We start from the raw sequence: 21,063 nt of genomic DNA on the forward strand, positions 1-21,063 counted from the left end.
TACCGAAAAATGTCATGGGTTTCCAGTGGGTGGTTTTAGTCTTTTTGACAGAACTTATTAAAGTGCTATTAGTTTTGGTTTCTGCTTTAAATTTATTTAAGCGTTTTCTTATCAAATTGTTAATTAAATTCTTATTAAAGCCGTTGATTTGTGCTAAATTTACAATGTATCTATATTCTATGTATATATTATTAAGTTTGTTGTTGGTGCGGAATGCTATGTTAATTTGTTCTTTTCTAAAAAGGTTACCTAATTTGTATGACACATTACCGAAAAATGACATGGGTTTCCAGTGGGTGGTTTTAGTCTTTTTGACAGAACTTATTAAAGTGCTATTAGTTTTGGTTTCTGCTTTAAATTTATTTAAGCGTTTTCTTATCAAATTGTTAATTAAATTCTTATTAAAGCCATTGATTTGTGCTAAATTTACAATGTATCTATATTCAGCCTGATAATTGTTTCTGTTTAGGGGGACTTTGAGCAACCGGTCAACTAAAAAACGGAAATTACTAATCTTATGTGTGTAGGGGTGACTGGAATCAAATTGGATGTAATGACTGGTGGTTGTAGGTTTCCTATAAATATTATAACAAACAGTGGAGCCTCGAATGGCTATGTTCATATCCAAAAACTTTATAGATCTATTAAGTTCTGTCTCACAAGTAAATTTTAAATTAGGATGCAGGTTATTAAAACTTTTGAGAACATCTTCGTGGATTGCACTACTACTATTGTAAAGTATGAGGGTATCATCTACGTAACGGGCATAGACAAGTCCCCAAGTTAACTACTCAGTATAACATACTCTTCTATGCCCGTTACGTAGATGATACCCTCATACTTTACAATAGTAGTAGTGCAATCCACGAAGATGTTCTCAAAAGTTTTAATAACCTGCATCCTAATTTAAAATTTACTTGTGAGACAGAACTTAATAGATCTATAAACTTTTTGGATTTGAACATAGCCATTCGAGGCTCCACTGTTTGTTATAATATTTATAGGAAACCTACATCCACCAGTCATTCCATCCAATTTGATTCCAATCACCTCTACACACATAAGATTAGTAATTTCCGTTTTCTAGTTGACCAGTTGCTCAAAGTCCCCCTAAACAGAAACAATTATCAGGCTGAATATAGATACATTGTAAATTTAGCACAAATCAATGGCTTTAATAAGAATTTAATTAACAATTTGATAAGAAAACGCTTAAATAAATTTAAAGCAGAAACCAAAACTAATAGCACTTTAATAAGTTCTGTCAAAAAGACTAAAACCACCCACTGGAAACCCATGTCATTTTTCGGTAATGTGTCATACAAATTAGGTAACCTTTTTAGAAAAGAACAAATTAACATAGCATTCCGCACCAACAACAAACTTAATAATATATACATAGAATATAGATACATTGTAAATTTAGCACAAATCAATGGCTTTAATAAGAATTTAATTAACAATTTGATAAGAAAACGCTTAAATAAATTTAAAGCAGAAACCAAAACTAATAGCACTTTAATAAGTTCTGTCAAAAAGACTAAAATCACTCACTGGAAACCCATGACATTTTTCGGTAATGTGTCATACAAATTAGGTAACCTTTTTAGAAAAGAACAAATTAACATAGCATTCTGTACCAACAACAAACTTAATAATATAATTCCCAAAAACATTCAAAATTACAATAAATTTGCCAATAGCGGTGTCTATCTATTACAGTGTAAAAACTGTCCCAGTAAATATGTTGGCCAAACAAAAAGGAATTTTCACATGCTTTACAAAGAGCACGTCTCTGACTTCAAATTCAATAGGAATAAATCAAAGTTTGCCACGCATCTCATTTCCCTTAATCACGAACTTACTGGCATAGAAGAAGCCCTTCAGGTCTTAAAGACTATTAACAATCATAATTATATGAATGCTGCGGAGGAACTATATATTACCACCTTTTCTAATAATAATGATAGCCCGCTCCTTAATGAACAATACTCAAATTCAAATAACCCGCTGTTTAAAATCACACGCAAGTAACGGTCATTCATCCACTAGTCGTGCAACGTATACAGTTTTCGTCATACGCTACCACTTAATGTAAAGATCAGTCGTGTCGCCTTCCTCATGGATTTCAAGACGTTCTTCCATTTTTTGTAAGTATTGTTTTAGAAGATATAAATAATACTTAAATGCTTCTAAATATTCTTTCATTCTATCCTTACAATTTACAGGATTTTTCCTGCTCTCCATAACGGCCACACGACCGACCTGTTCGTAGCATCTTCAAATCTATCTTGAAAACTGTATCTGCAATGGCAGAAGAGTTTTGCTGTTTCCTTGGTTCACACACGCCTCTTTCAACACAGTGATTCTACACACATCGTGGAGGTTTTTTGCTATATTCTATTCTCTGTTTTTAAGTGATATTACAGTTGTAACTTTGGTTTTTAACGTCATATACCAAGTGTTCACTTTTTATAACATGTTCCATTCGACCTACACGACCTGAAGATGCCAATCAAAATTGGCGAAAATGTTTGTTTTTAAAATCTGTGTAAATGTTATTATAACATGTTTTATTGTGTTATGTTAAGTATTGACTGAATAGAACTCATTTTTCAATTAACATTGAACTTAACGGAACCAATATGCCTTTGAAATTAAATAGGATATGTCTACAGTGTTTAATAGATTGTGATGTCATTTATGTAGATCGTAAAAAGTAGAGGTCCAAGAACTGAACCCTGTGGTACACCTGCACCCACGGTACACTTGGAAGAAAAACGATCACAGACCCGCACACACTGTTGGCGTACTTGAAGGTAGAAGGTAATCCATGACACTGAACTTTCTGATAAATTAAGGGCTCAGAGCTTGCATAGTAACAGGTCTATGTCAACTGAGTCAAAGGCTTTGCTGAAGTCAAGAAGTGTCAAAATGGTCAATTTTTGTTTGTCGGAGGCTTCCTGTATGTCTTCCGTAACTTTAAGTAATTCTGTATTTGTGCTATGTCCAGTTTTGAAGCCTATCTGATACTCGTCAAGTAAATTGTGTTCGTTCAAGAAGTCCGTCAATTGTTTGTGAACATTGCATTCCAGTGCTTTTGACAGGGTGGCCAGGATGCTTATAGGCTGATAATCATTTAGGTTTGAAGGATTATTATTTTTAGGAAGGGGACGTACATAAGCTTTCTTCCAGAGAGTCGGATATGTCGAGGTCATAAGCGAGGCATTAAAGATGTGTGTTACAGTTGGCAATATTACGTCTATGATTTTACATAGTAGAACAATGCTGATGCAGTCAACTCCTTCAGCTTTAGTACTTACCCGTTTTATAGCTTTCTTTACGTCTAAGTCTGTTACGTATGTGAAGTAAAATTTCTCGCTCGTTTCACAGGTTGCTTGCAGTAGTTTGTGCATTGTCTGTTCTCTCTCCCTGGGGTCAATTGGTTGTGAGTGTATCGTTTTAGAATGGTTATTAAGAGCATCCAGTGTAATAGAAAAGTAGTTTACTTGGTCATTCTGTCTCCCTATGCCCATTGTTTTCAAGTCTCGCCATAGTGCTGATGGGTTTGAAGATTGTCCAGTAATGTCATGCATGTGTCGAAGTTTCGAATTTCTTATTTCTTGGGTAACTTTGTTACATAATTGTTTGTACTCAGATTATCCTCAGATCTGGTCCTTCTGTATTTACGGTAAGCTGCGTCACGTTCAGTCATCATAGTGCGTATTGAGGAAGTTTACAATGAGACTGCTGGTCTTTTCACTCATTTCGATTTCAGTGGTGCGTGTTTATCGTAAAGTTGTGTAATATAATCATTAAAAATCGAAACCTTGTCATCTAGAGCAGGAGTAGTCCAAATTGTGTGCTAGGGAATCATGGTTGTGTCTGATATTAAAGCTGTCTGGTCAATGCATCTCAAGTCTCTATATGTCACTGTTTTACGAATGATTGGAGGGCATTTGAGGGAATAGGCAAGGTAGATTCCCGGTGCAGGTATTTGTCCGTGCGTCAGTACTTTGTCCTGGTTTGTTGTAGCTATTAAGTCCAGTAAAGTCTCAGAATGTGAAGTGTGGTGAGTAGGATTGAGGGGAAGGACTGTCAAGTTGCATGCTTGGAACATTGTCAACAGTTGTGTTGTGCAGTTCGATTGGGTGGCAAGCAGATTTGTATTTAGGTCACCCATTATAATTGCGTGTTCATAATGAAGCAGATGGTTTATTAGAGGCTCTTCAGTATCCATTATTATGCAAAGGAGACATTTTTGAAAATATGCAGTTATTTCAATAAAAAGAATTTCAGGGGCTGCAGAATACTCACTAGGAGTAGAATATATAATTTGGGTTGTAGATCTGACCTAATGTATGCCCCGACACCTCCACCACATTTATTTGTGTGATCATTATGCAGTAATGTGTAGTCGTCTATGTTGACTACAGCCGAACAAAGGGAAGGTTTTAACCAAGTCTCTGTTAACAATAAGGCATGAAGATTAAGTGGAGAAAATGTCATAGAACTCATTGAAGTGGGCTAGTAGGCTTTTAAAGAAATTCAGAAAACTGGACTTTTTATGTCAACATGTTTGCCCGGACATGGTAATTTTGAGCCGAAACTCAGACTGTCCGATCGAAAACTGGACAGTTGGCAACCCTACTTTCGCAGCAACCTTCCATCCTTATTCCAATGCAGAATTGGCGTTGCTGCTCAATTTGTCTTATGTTTATGGTTCGTATGATTTAACTAAATGCTGGGTAACTTACGGTGTTGGACCCCAGACTCATTTCACCGGCATTGTCACCTTCATCTCATTCAGATGCTAAATAACCAAAGCTGTTGATAAAGCGTCGTAAAATAACCTACTTAAAGAAAAAAAAAGATTTAACTAAAGCCAAGTATCTAAAATACAGCCTACCTTTCTTTGGTAACTCAATTGTAAAGAAATACCACCCACTTTCTTAAATATTCGTATGCGTATCTCTTGGGATAATCTTGCATTTCACTGTAGGCTTAAATATTATATAAATATAAAATATGTACTACAGAGTTATATTGTGCCTTTCAGAGAAATACATAGCTTTTCCTGGTTGGAAATCTCTGGTTTTCCTATGCCATACGGTGGAACTGATGTACATGAGAATGCTATTAGTGAGAGGGGGTGGATTCACAAACTAATATGAAAAGTTAAAACTGTGTGTAAGATCCATTGCTAGGACTTTCTGCAGGACTATTCTGTTCAAAATTATTAACTTATCTTCATTGAATTCACGTGAATTGCCCTGGACCAAAGAACAGAAAAACTAAAGTAATATTAAAACCTGTTGCTAAATGATAAATTACTACCTAGTTATTCTTTATAACAGACTTGCAAATAAGCAGATGCCCACATGCTCCAGATGTCTGAGTTGTTTTCATGAGCGCCTAAGATATTAATAACACAGGCACATGAATTTGAAAGAAAATCACCGACAAATTTACGTTTGCAATTGATATTTCAAATTTGAAAACTTATTATTTTGCGATGTCTGATTGATAACATTTTCTCTTATATTAGACCTATAGTATATTTGCTTTGGGAGCATCTTAGAGAATTTTCTTCAGTTTTATACATTGAATCAGGAAGGGAGTATGCACATAGTTACAACATTCACCACTACCAGTAGATGACATTTGAAGGGTACACGGGAAAAGCGATCAAGGTCCATCAAAAATCGAAATTGAGTTAATAATGCCATCTTATAGTGGAAAGGAAGTACTATCATGTGGTATAGCTAGTAATAAGAAATAATAGTCGTTCTTGACATTCCACTACGTCAATTTCTATCAAATACACACATAACAAAGTATTAAGTGCTTAAACTTTAAAATTCGTTTTTCTCGAAACTTTCTAAAATGGACCTTGATCGTCATTCCCGTGTACCCTTCATTTAAGTTGTAGCAAGATAGGACTGATGCTGAATGATCAGTGTCGCCAACTTATCCTTTTTTTTTTTTTTTTTGCTAGATAGGCCTATTAGTTATTATTTGGAAGAAGGTATTTTCCAAAGAGATCATTGTAAGAATATGAGTAACAATGAGCAAATCTATTTGAAAAGAAGATTTACTAATGCATTTCCTGTTTTGTCAAACATGGAGATTTTGACACTGTTAAATGGCCAGTTGGTCATCATTTAGTTGAAGCTGGAAACAAAGAAATACTGGAATTGTCAGAACATTTCAAAGATTCACTACCAAAATTCAATGAAAATCAGTTGCTTGGTGAACGATTCGAGATAAAAGAAGTGTGCAAAGATTCTTTTTACCCTCAGCGTTTCAAGATTTCTTGAGTATTTTTGTCGATTGTTCTAACAATGGCAGTTGTATCTGGAGCTGCCTGTGAACGTGGTTTCTGTCTCATGAATCGAATAAAATCTATCTACAGAATATTTGAATGTTTGAAACATAAAACAATTTTGTGACTTAACATGAATGAACCACCTTTAACCCAACAGAAACCATTTAAGACTGGTTTGTCAAGAAATTATGCTGGCCTGCTTTTAAGATGCAGCAAATCAGGTAGGTACCGAAAAAAAGTGGGCCTGTAGCCCGACTTGCAGTTCACTAACTTTAGCTCTAGGTTCCCAGCTAAAAGCCGTTTGCCCTCTCATCTAACAGTAGTGTATTTTCCCCTGTAAATGGTTATATGAAACATGTACACGCTAACAGTTGAATTGTGAATGAAATGAATGAAGTGAAGTTAGCACCATGCCTCGCAGATGTTAATGAGAGGTGGAGTGTCCAGTGCTCTGGTCAGTTCAGTTCTAGTCACGTTTTTGTAGTGGCGCTAGGGAGACTCGTAACCTGTTACCAACAAAGTGGTGGGCTACTCGTTTCCGTAGAAGCCGTCTGGCTGCCTGGTTGGCTGTGGCAAGTGTCGTGTGTCGTTTCGTGGGGTTTGTGTCTGTAGTGAGTAAGGAAATAGTGAATGTCACTATTTCGTCCTGTAGTCTGTTTAGTTGCCGGTCAATGTAGGATTCTATTTTCTGCATAGCAGAACGTAGAACTCCCTCGACTAGCTGTTCCGTGGTTGTTTTGTCTGTCTGTGGATTGTCTGTAGTGGTTGTCTTGGTTGTCATAGTCTTAGTCGCATCCGCATAAGACAATTCGGGTTTGGGAAGTGTTGGTTTGAAGACGGACTGTGATGGTTTGGGTATAGGTGGCGGTATTGGTTTGTGAGTGTCTATGGGGACATGCGTGGGATCAGTGGAGGTTATGAGATTAGTCCTTGGATATTTTGGACAGCGAGCTTGGCCCGTATAATGGGTGTCGCTGTTGCACGTGGCGCAATACCTAATCTGGGATAGGCGGTTGTGGTTGCAAAGGTCGGGATTCTTGCCGCACTTAAAGCAAGTCTTGGGCTTGTCACAGTCTGTCTTTGTGTGGCCGTATTGTGCACAGTTAAGGCACGGTCGGTGGAAGATTGTCTCGTGTGATGGCTCTACTCTGTAGTATCGTCCTGCGAGTTTAATTCCTGCTAGTAACTTGTCTGCTGTAGTGATGTCTTTTGTGAATATTCGAACTAAGTTCGTGGGTTTGTCAGTCTGTGCGGAGATAATTCTCGTAATGCGTGTGATACCTGGATGCATTTCAGCCAGGATCTGCATTAGTTCGTCCTCAGAGATCAGCGTGTCGACATTTTTCATGACGACACTGATCTCTTTATTTCTGGTCTGTTTCTGTCTTGGTTCACTGGGCGGCGTAATGTTGATTTCTGCGGACGGGCCGAAGTTGTACAGCGGAATTGCCCTAGCGAACTTCTCCGCATCGTCAATCATGGGGAATGTAAGTGTTGTTGTCTTGGTAGTGTGTGCCCAGAACTGTCGTGGGGTTTCAATGTCGAGTCGGTACTGTTTCATTAGTCGCTCTATGTGTAGTGGGTTGTTGCTGTTTTTTGTGTGGTTCAGTATTTTCAGTACTGTCCTTGTCTTGGGTCCTTGTGCGGTTTGACGCGTAGTATCAGAGGGAGTGGGAGAAGTGGGGCTTGCCGGAGTCGAACCGGATATATTTGTGGAAATTGGTTTGCGCCTGTTGGACCGTTTCCCTGCTGAGGATTCGTGAGACGACTCCTCAGAGCTGGGAGGTGGTCCGTTGGGAGACTTCTCTGCTGTGGGTTTAGGGACAGGAGACCTCTCTGCTCTGGGTTTTGGATTGGGAGTCGGCCCTTCCGAGGGCCCCTCTTGTGGATTTGAAGTAACCTCTGCCTCTTCCTCAGAAGAAGAAGAAGAAGAAGAAGAAGAAGAAGAAGAAGAAGAAGAAGAGGATTCACTGTCCAATAGAGAGGGGGGTGGGGAGGAGGAGGGATGGGATGGGTGGCCTGGTAATTCCCAAGGTCCGAGGAGAGTGGCGGTTGGTGGAGTTTGGTATCGGGCGTTCTTCCCGAATTGTCGTGGATGTAGCAATGTCATCTGACGTAAGTTCTCTCGTGAGGCAAATACGTAGGCTCTCGTGGTGGAGTTTATAGTCAAGGTCGTTGTGGGTTTTCGTGGAGTCACTGCGTCCAGTAGGTCGGGGTCAGCGTTTGTGATCACTACTGCTCTATTAGCAGTGATCAGTGCCATGGTCTTTAGTGTATTTAAGTCGTCGAGCGTCTTAGTCGGTGAAGCGCTGGACTTACCAACTGATGATGGTTATGGTGGTGATGTTGCTTCCGGTGAGACAGGTTTTCCGGCTGCTGTCGGTTTCACCGGCTTCCGTCTCGTTTTCCGCTTCCCCGGTGGCTGGCTTCCGTCCGGCCGAGACTTGTCGACACAAGGCGGCGGCCGGCTCCCGCTGCTCATTTTCGTTCGTTGTAAGCTGGCGACTTTTACCAGTGAGTGTCTTGCTAGTTTCAGCTCCCTCTTCTCTCTTGATCTGATCTGATCCTGATCCTGATCGGGCCTGTAGATTTTTTGGTGGGGCTCTAAATATTCCATGCTTATTTGCAAGGCTGCCTTAAAATATCTCAAATACTCAGAAACCAGAGATGTTTTTAAAGTCGTTGGTCCATGACAATTTATTGGAATGCAATGAAGATACATTTTGATAGTCCTATTTATTGAATTTGGCACTGGACCAAAAATCGACAGAATCTCTGCATTACTTAAAGCAAACTCGACATAAGTAGCCTACATGGACATGTCTCATATCAATTTACTGTTTTGATATTCTATTAACAGAAAAGGTACTACACATGAGGCAAAATTCATTTTTGTTTCAGTGGTTTCTGTAACATGTATGCAGTTTGATATTACCTGTATATTCTGATTCACTGTTTGTAGCTCTCCACACTCTCCACTTGTTACTAATATAATACTCGAGAAGTCTAGAATGCAATACTAGGGAAAGTGACGATTTCCGTAGTAATTAGTCCTGGACTTCTCACATGTTATGTTGGTAGCAAGTGGAGGGGAGAGTACAATGGTGCTTTAAAATATTGTACAGGTGAGATATCAAATTATTTTTTTTTAATTTTTATGTTCAGAGTGTTTGTGATTGCTAATTAAAACCACATGTTTATCATTATATATACATGTCACATGAGACAATGAAGCAAAATAAAAAGTTTGTCTCTTTTAGTGTAGGTAGTTCTCTTTGAGGATTACCCTTTTTAAAGGACTACGTCTCTTTACACTAAGAATGGAAATTAACTTGATTTTATTTGTCAGTAAAGATGTTTGTTCTGTGTTTGAATGGTAGAGAGAGTATATATTCTCATAATTATTCTTATAATAATTTGGAACCTAAAGTCTGATTAATGTAATATGTAACTAGTCAGTGCTGTATGCAATGGAGGAGGAAGAAACTGGCCACCCTACCCCATTAACTCCTGGCTTAGTTGCCTCATGGTGTCATTTATGAGGTTTAGACCTGTTTTCAGACAGTTGACTAAACATCAACAATATATAGTTCGGACTCCATTTACCTATTGCAAAATGGACTATGAAAGTATCTTCATTGAGGCTAGCATCAAAAACAAATGCCATATTCAAGTACTTTGGTGATTACAAATTGTTGCGTTATTTAATGATCTTCTTTGTGGTGTAAAGTCATTTGGAACAAATTTTCTGTTATGTCTTTTTCTTGACGAATTTGTATCTACAAAATGTAATATTTTCGAATTGAGTGGTTTTCGTCCTTGATCATTTCTTACTATCTTCTGTATATTTCAGAATACTGTTTGTGTATCGTACTATAGTCATTTTGTTTTAGTTTGCGAAAACAGAAATGGCAGAAATGGACGGAAAACATTCAGATGGAAGCAGAGTACAGGATCTTGAACAGCTATCTTCACCACAGCATACCATGACATCACATATGCCACCTCCTTCTTCAGTAAGTATTCATTTGACATTAATGCGAATTATAAGAAGCAATCAGCCAAGACAGATGTACTTTTGAAGTTTTTGATCATGAGTGATATTTTTGTAATAATTTATATGTAATATAATTATTCGTGCTTCTTAATCTCAAATTTAGAACAAATGCATACATAATGTTATTATTAGTTATAATGCTTCTACACGTGTGCACGCATACACACGCCAAAAAAACACACACACACACACCTCTCTCTCCCTCTCCCTCCCTCCCTTATCACCCTGTGTGATATGCTATAAGATCTACCATGGATAGTAATCCCTCCATTCCAAATAATAGTCGCATAGTAATTCATTGGCATAGAACAAATACAGAAAGAAGTACCAATCAAAAACGAGAAGGCCTCTGGAACACCTAGTCACTCAACACAGTCTAAAGCATCATGAGCTGAAATAACAGTGTCGGAGTTGCATTGAAGAACTGAAGACAAACATTCCTATCATTGTCTTCTCTATTTCCCCAGGGAGTTTGTAGCAGTTTTTTCCATGAACCTTCATGCATTCACTCATGACTTGTTGCAAGGTTAGGAAAAGGTTATTCAGTTTCTCAGCAGAAAGATCCTCAAAGGCTTCTATAACAGCAGTAATAAGTTAATATACTGTGGATGGGACCGCTTGATTTTGGATAGACTGTATGGAATTGAAGAAGCCGAAATCAAGAACGTTCATATCTGGGCTATTTGGAGGCTAATATAGGTGCATGGTTAGCCAGTCTTAGTAGTGGCAGCTATAAATTCGGGATCTGAAGGAGCAGTAAGAGGTTTTGCATTATCCTATTGAATGTTGATGGGTTTTGATGATGTCCATGACAGCCATTTTGACTTGATGGCAGGCAGAACTTTTTCATCAGCAGTACTCTTGTTGTGTAACAGATTGGGTAGGTTTTGTAACCATTGTTCTCCTAATTCGGTGTGGATTAGGTTTTTCTACTGCAAGGTAAAATTTTTCTTGTTTCTTCAGTCATGTAAGACCATTTTTCATCAATATGATCCGATTGAACATATCCAGAAACCTTACTCTACATGTGGAAACTGCTGGATCCAACATTGACAAGCAAAATTGCAAATGTTTCTGTTCACCTGTTACGGTGTGTGGTGATTTTAATGTTGAAGAATGTCGACGTACTTCTTTTTCTTGGATTCTGCAATGCCCTATTGATTTTGCCATATCCAAACTGCAAGCCAGAAATCTGATATTCTTTATTTGACAATGGAATTTCCTGAAATTTCTCCTGCTCTTTGTTTTTTTTTTTCTTTCTGCTAACTCTTTCCTTCATTTTAGAAGAGACATCCGCAACAATGGTGCTATTCATTATGGAGTTCTCACCTTGTTTCCATATGCACTCTATGGACTACCTATGAACGACAAATTTCACAGAATGTTCCTTGATGACACCTCTTTCCAAGACACCATTGTTGTTGCTGACATGAAGAAGGTGCTCATAAATAATATACAAAATATATGCTTCTATAATATAAAATAAATGTAATAAATATGTGAAAGATAAACTTGTAGAAAAACAAATTGGTTTTAGAAGAAACAGATTACAGTTTTTACATTGAAATTATTGATATAAAAAAAGAAGCAAATTTCAAAATGAAACACATGCAACAATTTTAAGTTATGAAAAAGTTTTGATGAAGTAAATAGAAATCTTTTGTTTAAAATTTTACATGAATATAAAATTCTTAACCAGCTACTTTATGCATTAACAGATATATATAATGAAAGCATAATAGTGGTGAAGTTTGAGGATAAAATATCTGAATGGAAATTCGTATAATTACAAGAGGAATACGACAAGGTTGTACACTTTCACTATTACTTCTCAATATTTATGTTAATGAAATTACAAAACAGTGGAAGGCGAACATTAACATCAAAGACAAATCGGAGATCTAAATTAAACACATTACTTTTTGCTGAAGATGACCTGCAGAAATCAGTTAAAACTTTGAATAATAGTATACTTAAGAATTTTGAAATGTATATATCCATAGATAAGACAAAAGTCATGGCATTTGAAGGTGACTACCCCATTCGTTGCAAAATATAAGTTAATAATAGCACTTTATAACAGATAAATACCTTTAAATATCTGGGTTGTACTTCATCTTACAAAAATGAAAAAGATGTAGTAGAAAAAGCATAAAAATTTATTAAAGTTACAGGATTTGTGTATACTTACTTACGGCTTTTAAGAAACCTGGAGGTTCATTGCCACCCTCACATAAGTCTGCCATCGGTCCCTATCCTGAGCAAGATTAATCCAGTCTCTACAATCATATACCATCTCCCACAAACCATTTTAATATTATCCTCCCATCTACGTCTCGGCCTCCCCAAAGGTCTCTTTTCCTCATAATTTTCTTCAAGCAATAAGGTACATACTGTATTGTGTCATTGTTATCATTATTATGTATAGTATATTTTTTGTATGTGCAGTACAGTATTTTAACAGTACATTATCGTAAAGATGTTTAGTTGATTCTGTACCATTAAAGTAGTCCCCGCCCGGAGATCTGATTGGGGGACTATTTTACCTCCGGATAATTTTACCTTAATGGTACTCATTTCATATAGGAGTGAAAATGGCAAGTTGTAGCCGATTTAAGTGAACACCATATTTTAACGTTTTGGTGGCTACTTCATTCACACACAACCCCCAGAATGTCTGGAGGACCACACCTGCTGTTGGTCGACGGGTCCATTGGACCTAGCAGGGAGATCTCGTTGATCACCAGCTTTCCCTCCTTAAGCCACTGGAGGACAATTTTAGTGCCATAGCAGGTCAGCACTAGGAACAGAAAGTAGAAAGAGGAGGAAGGAAAGTGAAATGAACCCCTAGGCCTCGAATGCTCTAATGCCGTCGGGGTCGAAGAAAGTAAGAGTTCAGTCAGAGGACTGGATAGGAAAGGGTAAAGAGGGAATTAGGTATTGAATAGAGGAAAATTATACCAAATTCAGTCATTAACTCATCAAGCTGACCAGTGCTAATTGATGAGTAGCCCCTCCCTTTAGTTCAGTTTCTAAAATCATGCTTACTAACAGCTGCACCACGGGAAGGTAGGGATGGGACATTGGTATTTCAGTAGCTTATTATCAAAGACGGACATCTGTCGTCTCCATAATTTTGCTCTAGAGGCAATTTTTTAATTCACAGTGTTCTTTGTAATATTTAACACAATTTATTTTATAAATATAGTGTTAGAGTTTGCATATGGTTTCACTATAATTGGAGAGAGCATGAAAAATTGTATAAAAAACCACAGCTATCTAAATCTTGATTGAGGTCAGATGTCCGTCTTTGATATTAAGCTACTCATTTGTCCAGGTTGGTTTCTTAAGGCCTTCAATGGGAAGGATTAATGGCTCTCCCCCCTGTATCCGACAGATACCCTTTTGCAGGAGAAATCATTGCAATAAGTGAAAGTCTCAGGAATCTTCTATTTCACATCAATAAATTTAAGAATGCAGTTATATTGTCAGACTCCAAAGCAGCTATTCTATCAATAGTCTCTAAACACATACCTTCATCTCAAACAGCAGAAATAACTAAAATGCTGTCTCAATTAATATCACTCAATAAAAGAATTGTATTCCAATGGATACCATCCCGTTGTGGAATCCTGGGAAACGAGAATGCGGATGCACTAAGTAGCTGTGCTACTTACAGACCTGTTACTAAATCTACATATTACTCTGTGAAAAGATTTATTACATCTACATACTTAGACTTCAACAAACAAAATTTGATAACACAATCTCAAGGGAAAAAATGGAACTCTCTGCATCATAATCCACACAGTTAATTCCCGATTTACCACGAAAATCGTCTGTAGCTGCATTTAGATTGGCAACAGGCCATGATTTTTTTGCCAAACACCTGCATAGAATTGGAATATATCAGTCCCCTAACTGCCTATTGTGCAACTCAAACCAAGAAATGGATTCGGAACACCTCAAAATCTGTGCTTCAGTGGCTGACCATGATAATATCTTTGAAAAATATTGGAGTGCAAGAGGTCAAATGACTTTGTCTAATGCCTGGCATTAGAAAACAACAACAACATTATCGTAAAGAAACTTGATACATAATTTATGTACTCTGCTGTTTTTATGTTCCGTTATCTGAACAATTGCATATCCGAACTATACCTGGTTCCAATTATTTCGGATAATCAACGTCTCACTGTATTTATTTTTGGCCAGGCTACTACTTTACTGGGCTCCCTGATAGGAAATACAAGGTGCAACAGAGGAATTAGATGATTTTCAAATGGAAATAACTCAGTAGTTATGTCTATTAGAACAAATCTATTACTGCCAAAAAAGCTGGCTATGTATGCCATTTTGTTGACATACATTTAGATTATCTTGAAAATTGTGTCCTTCAAATGGTGTCCCTCTCCCTCTCTCTTTCTCTCTCTTTATCTATCTATCTATCTCTTTAGGCACTCTTCAAGTCTTTCCCTGAAGTTGCGTGTCACTCTTTCCAACATTTCATCATCAATGTTGGCGATTTCCTGGGCAATGGCAATCTTCAGGTCATCAGTTGTTTGGGGCCTGTTTATGTACACTTTGGACTTCGGGTAACCTCACAGAAAGTAGTTGCAGACGGTAAGGTCAGGCGAGCAGGGAGGTCGGGGAATGTCGCCATGCCGAGAAATGATGTGCCCTGGAAACATGCGGCGCAGAACTGTTATTGAATTTTCTGCTGTAGCTATGAGCCGTGGCACCATCTTGCTAAAACCATACAATTTGTCTATCAATCCCACGTAGACGACTACGCAGTTCTGGTTGAAGAAATGTCCTCAGCGTTCACTATTCACTCTCACAATGTTTCCGATCTCCGCAAAAGAAATATGGGCCTATGACGCAGTATCTAGACACAACATACCCAACTGTAACCTTTGCACAGTGAAGCAGACACTCATGTAGTTCCTTAGGATTTTCGGAGGTCCAGTATCTAAAGTTCTGCTTATTAACATAACCATTTAAATGGAAATGTGTCTCGTCACTCATGAACATAACAACTTCGTCAGCCAAAATTTCCACCATTCTCTCGGCGAATGTCCTGTGTTGGACATAGTCTCCCTCATTCAATTGTTGAACAATCATAAGTTTATATGGATGAAACTTAAGCCTGAATGCAATATTCGGCGCACAGAACGTTCTGAAAGTCACAGTGCTATAGCCTGCAGTCTAGCTGATTGATGTGGACTCCTCTTAACAGCCACTCTTACTCACTCATTGTTATCTGGCATTCGTACACTTCGAACGTGTCCTGATGGTTTCTTCTTGCAAGCTGATGCTGATAATCGAAAGTTTTGTACTCATCTAAAAGTTTTCAGGAATACTTCATATATGGAGCTTAAATCCATTGCACTAAATCTTGAATATAAATAAAACTTAATAGATAACAGTTTATTACCAATATTATATTAAAATCACCACACCAAGTATAATAAAATAAACGAAAAGAATAGCAAAAGTTCAATATGGTACTGCGAGCAGGAATGGCTCCGTGGCGGCCAACATTAAATTGGAGACGAAAGGTATGCTGGGTTTTCATAACTGAATTACCATTCTTGAAAAAGTCTCGATAACGAAAGCACGATGCTCCGAGCTCCATACTTCTATTATTACACAAATGGCACAAAAAATGCTAACAAACGACGGTCGATCAATATCCATAATCTCTCATGTTGCTCAGTAAATGGCCTTCTAAAACCGTCCGATTCCTTTGCCGCACCTTGTATAAGATGATAATTGACAACAGAATTAACACTATCCCATAGAAACTCTTTTATGTACTAAAAGTATTAAGCTTATGAGGATGTTGTCATTTTATCATTTCTAACCACTGAGTAGGCACACAACAATATCCTCTGTGTGGCGCCCATGTCAAAGTCTGGGGTTGCAATGCACACTTTGAGAACCACTGCATTTTGGGATAGAAAATAAAATGTAGAGATATTAAACAATTTGTAACTTATGCCCATGTAGGAGACCTAAGAAGAAGATGGCATGAGAGCAGAACAAGCCACTCAGCCTCCTGACAGAAAGACTAAGATTTTAAAAAATGTACATAAACATGGAAGTTTGTAACTCAAACTAACATCCCACATGAAAGAATCACCCCCTGATGGAAAAGTATGTATAAATGTCCCAGATTGTCTTCAGCATTGTTTCCACAGAGAAGAAAAATATTCTGAAAAACAGTGGGTAGTGATAAAATTTGATTATTTAAGGGGACACTCAACTATATTTTGGAACTTTTTTCCTATTTGATCAATCTTTTTCAAATTTGGAGATAAAGTTTAATATACACATGGAAAGTAACATGCAAAATCTCAGCTCATTAGATCCAATACTTTTCAAAATAAAAAATATTTCAATTTTTAATCTATCATTAATTGAAATATCACTTTTAATTATCATTTTTAATTTTTTGGCTTTGTGCATTTGACTGTGACTTCTCAATGAATAGGGGAAGAGTTCTGCTTATTGATTTAGTTCTGTCACGTAAATTAGTGTAGAAATTTAATTTTTCATTTCTATGACACTTTTTCTGCAATTTTTAAGTTGAGTGTCCCCTTAATGGCACTGTATCAGTTATTATGAAGTTATTAAATTTAGCATCAATGCAATTGGCGATAGATATATATTTGGTGAGATGAATCTGAGAATTCATCATAACATTCACCTTAGAGCTGGAGTAAACATCAGTAAGAACCCAACCAGGTAATGAGCCCAAGTGAAATTTGAACTTAAACTTGAAAGCAACTTCAGATCAGCTATGCCAGTGGCCTAATTTTTAATCCATACAAGAAGACTTTGCATGTCAACAAATATAATGAAAAATCCCTCCTCTCCCCTTCCCAACCATTCATTGGTCCTATGTTCATACTGGAAAATGAGGAATACATCAACACTTGTGTAACAATAACAGTTGACGTGACATGGCAGGTACATAGATATGCCTAATTGTTTTAAACTAACAACCTACCATAATGCATAAAATGCATTCGGAATTTTTACAAGAATGTACTGACATTATGGAGTGTCCACATCAGGTAACACACTGCTTCTAAAAAGTTTCCCCTTATGATGTTTTAGCCCTGCATTACCAGCACTTGCTCAGCTATTATATCCTACACTTATACGTATATCACAGGATGTTTAACAACACAATTCTGACACTGTATTAAATACAGAGTGTACTGTAAATAGTATAATTAATTTCAGGGGTTATTTTAATACAATTTTGCTCGTTTTTGCTTCCTTTTCGAGATAAAAGTTGTTTTATATGAAACATTTCATAGCATATTATTATGATGTACTGAAGTACATATGATATTTCCATGCAGGAATTCTGCATTACCATATGATGAAGGATGGATAGAACAGAAAAATTCTCTCCGGCACTGGGACTTGAACCCAGGTTTTCAGCTCTACGTGCTGATGCTTTATCCACTAAGTCACACCAGATTCCAGTTCTGATGCCGGGTTGAATCCCCTCAGTTTAAGTTCTACCTCTCAGTTTGAGTCCTGGTGCCGGAGAGAATTTTTCTCTGTTCTACTCATCTTCATCATATTTCATAGCATGTTTTGGGAAAGTCATTGATTTAATTCCCAATATGCTCAGTCAATTTAAGAGAACAGAAATTTGATCCAATCAAATGTAACTTTTTGTTCTGCAAAGGAATTTTACAAAGTTTGGATCAAATTTCTGCACATTTAAAGGACAAAAATAACATTCTTTGAATCATTTATTATCGTAATATATACTGCTGTTTTAAATTGACTGAGAATATTGGAAGTTAAATCAGTGGGTTTCACAAAACACACTATTAAGTGTTTCATATAACAAAATTTTTATCATGAAAAGGAAACAAAAACGAGCAAAATTGTATTTAACATTTTTGTTTGAAATATCTCAAAGAATAACTCACTGAAATTAATGACATTACTTACGGAAACAGTTCTGAAACTTTTGTATTTTGCACCCCCCTTTTTTTTTCCACCTTCGATAATTCTGTGTCTTCCCCCCCCCCCTCCATGGTATAAGATAGAAAAATAAATGAGAATAATCCAATACATGGGAATTTAAACTCGATAGGCAACACTGGCTATTGCTGCTGATGTAGTGCAGTCGCGCCATATTATAACGTCATTTCCCATTACCCAAATGTTTGCTGCAGATATCGATGAGTTTCGAACTTTCTGGTTTGAAAATATGCGACTATAAACTCAGCATATCTGTGAGTGACTTGTTAGTTGTTTCATTGCAACTATGTTGTCAGTTTGTCACTTGTTCCAATGCTAGTGTATGTCTCGAACTTTCTGAATTGAAAATATGTGACTATAAAAGCATCGCATCTGTGGGTAACTTGTTAGTTGTTCCATTGCAACTGTGTTGTGAGTTTGTCACTTGGAGTTCCAAAGCTAGTGTCTGTGTGTAGTAAATATGAATAGATTTTTAATTGGAAGCAAATGTAAGCATGAGGACGAAGAAGCTTCTACTTCATAAAAATTGCCCAGTACCAGTACTAATCCTATTATAAAATCAAAAGCACGAAAATATGACCAAGCAAAAATCTCAATGTGTTATTTGTTTCAAGATTTTGGCTGCAAAGCATGAAACCCAATAAATTGAAGAGGCATTTAGAAACCCTGCACAAAGAATATATCGATAAGCCTTGTGAATTTTTTTGCAGAGAAACTGAAATCTTTAGAGAAACAGAAGTCAGATATCCACAAAGTTCTCACAGTAAATGAGAGAGCTTTATTGGCATGGTACAAAGTGGCTTATAAAATAGCTGAATGTAAAAAGCCACATACTATTGCAAAACAACTCATTGTAACAGTGGCTGTAGACATAGCGGAAACAATGTTTGGTGAAGATTATGCTAAACAACTTAAGAATATTCCTCTGTTAAATGATACAATTTGCCAACGAATTAACGATATATCTGTGGATATTCAGCAACAGCTTGAATCTGAGTTAGTTGGAAAATTATTTACCATACAACTTGATGAAGCAACAGACAGTAGTAACGATTTCCATCTATTTGCTATATCAGATTCTGTCAGGGCGCTGCAATAGTTCTAGACTTGCTATTTTGCAATCCTATAGAGGGAAGAGCAACTGCTATCGAGTTGTTCAGAATTACAAATGATGCTATTGTCAGTGCAAACTTGCAGTGAAAAGATTGTATTGCTATTTTTACTGATAAGAGTTCAAGCCATGTCTGGTAGATATAACAATTTACAAGCAATTGTGAAGAAGGAATCTCCAGGAGTAATCTGGACGCACTGCATGATTCATCAGGAAGTTTTAGCATTGAAATCACTTAGTCCTGGGCTAAATATTATTTTGACAATAGTTATTGATATAGTTAATTATATAAAAACCGGATCTCTAAAATCAAGAATTTTCATTGCTCTTTGTGAAGGTATGGGAGCTGAACATAAATCATTGTTGTTTTATGTTTCATCCAGATGGTTGTCATGCGGTAAGATGCTCAAGTGCATCTACAAATTGAGAAATGAAATAGCGATAGTTTTGGGTGAAGAGGGTCGTAAGCATGAGGAAGAATTTTACAAGTTATTTTTAATGAAGCTCTCCTACTTACTAGACATATTCGAAAAACTTACTTACAAATGACGTTTAGAAAACCCGGAGGTTCATTGCCGCCCTCACATAACCCTGCCATCGGTCCCTATCCTGAGCAAGAGTAATCCAGTCCCTACCATCACATCCCATCTCCCTCAAATCCATTTTAATATTATCCTCCCATCTATGTCTCGGCCTCACCAAACGTCTTTTTCCCTCTGGTCTCCCAACTAACACACTATATGCATTTCTGGATTCGCCCATACGTGTTACATGCCCTGTCCATTTCAAACATCTGGATTTAATGTTCCTAATTATATCAGGTGAAAATCCGTGCAGTTCTGCATTGTGTAACTTCCTTCTTCTGTACTTCAACCTCTTAGTCCCAAATATTTTCCTACGTACCTTATTTTTCAAACACCCATAGCCTTTGTTCCTCTCTCAAAGTGAGAGTCCAAGTTTCACAACCATACAGAACAACCAGTAGTATAATTGTTTTATAATTTCTAACTTTAAGCTTTTTTGAGAGCAGACTGGATGATAAAAGCTTCTCAACTGAATAATAACATGCATTTCCCACATTTATTATGTGTTTAATCTCCTCCTGAGTGTTATTTATATTTGTTACAGTTGCTCCAAGATATTTGAATTTTTCCACCTTTTCAAAGGATAAATTTCCAATTTTTATATTTCTAACCCATTCAATTCTAAACCTTCTCTGTTATCCTGGACTTTCCTAATGGCATATTCTAGAGCAAAGTTAAAAGTAAAGGTGATAGTGCATCTCCTTGTTTTATGCTGCAGTGAATTGGAAAAGTATCAGACAGAAACTGGCCTATACAGACTTTGCTGTACGTTTCACTGAGACACATTTTAAGTAATCGAACTAGTTTCTTGGGAATGTCAATTTCAATAAGAATATTATATAAAACTTCTCTTTTAACTGAGTCATATGTCTTTTTGAAATCTATGAATAACTGATGTACTGTGCCCTTATACTCTCATTTTTTCTCCAATATCTCTTGAATACAAAAAATCTGATCACTAGACGAT

General features: G+C 37.0%; 1 protein-coding gene across 5 annotated transcripts in view; it reads left to right on the top strand.

Moving 5' to 3' along the window:
• Window positions 1–21,063, top strand: part of LOC138703292 (uncharacterized) — a 114,548-nt gene that overhangs the window by 8,783 nt on the left and 84,702 nt on the right. For all 5 annotated transcript variants that reach the window (XM_069831061.1, XM_069831063.1, XM_069831065.1 and 2 more), the window contains exon 2: window positions 10,222–10,344. In XM_069831061.1, the coding sequence (XP_069687162.1) occupies window positions 10,237–10,344 (108 nt within the window). In that variant the 5' untranslated portion in view covers window positions 10,222–10,236. The remainder of the gene's footprint in view (window positions 1–10,221; window positions 10,345–21,063) is intronic.

This window comes from Periplaneta americana, chromosome 7 (assembly GCF_040183065.1).
Source record: "Periplaneta americana isolate PAMFEO1 chromosome 7, P.americana_PAMFEO1_priV1, whole genome shotgun sequence".
Lineage (NCBI taxonomy): Eukaryota > Metazoa > Arthropoda > Insecta > Blattodea > Blattidae > Periplaneta > Periplaneta americana.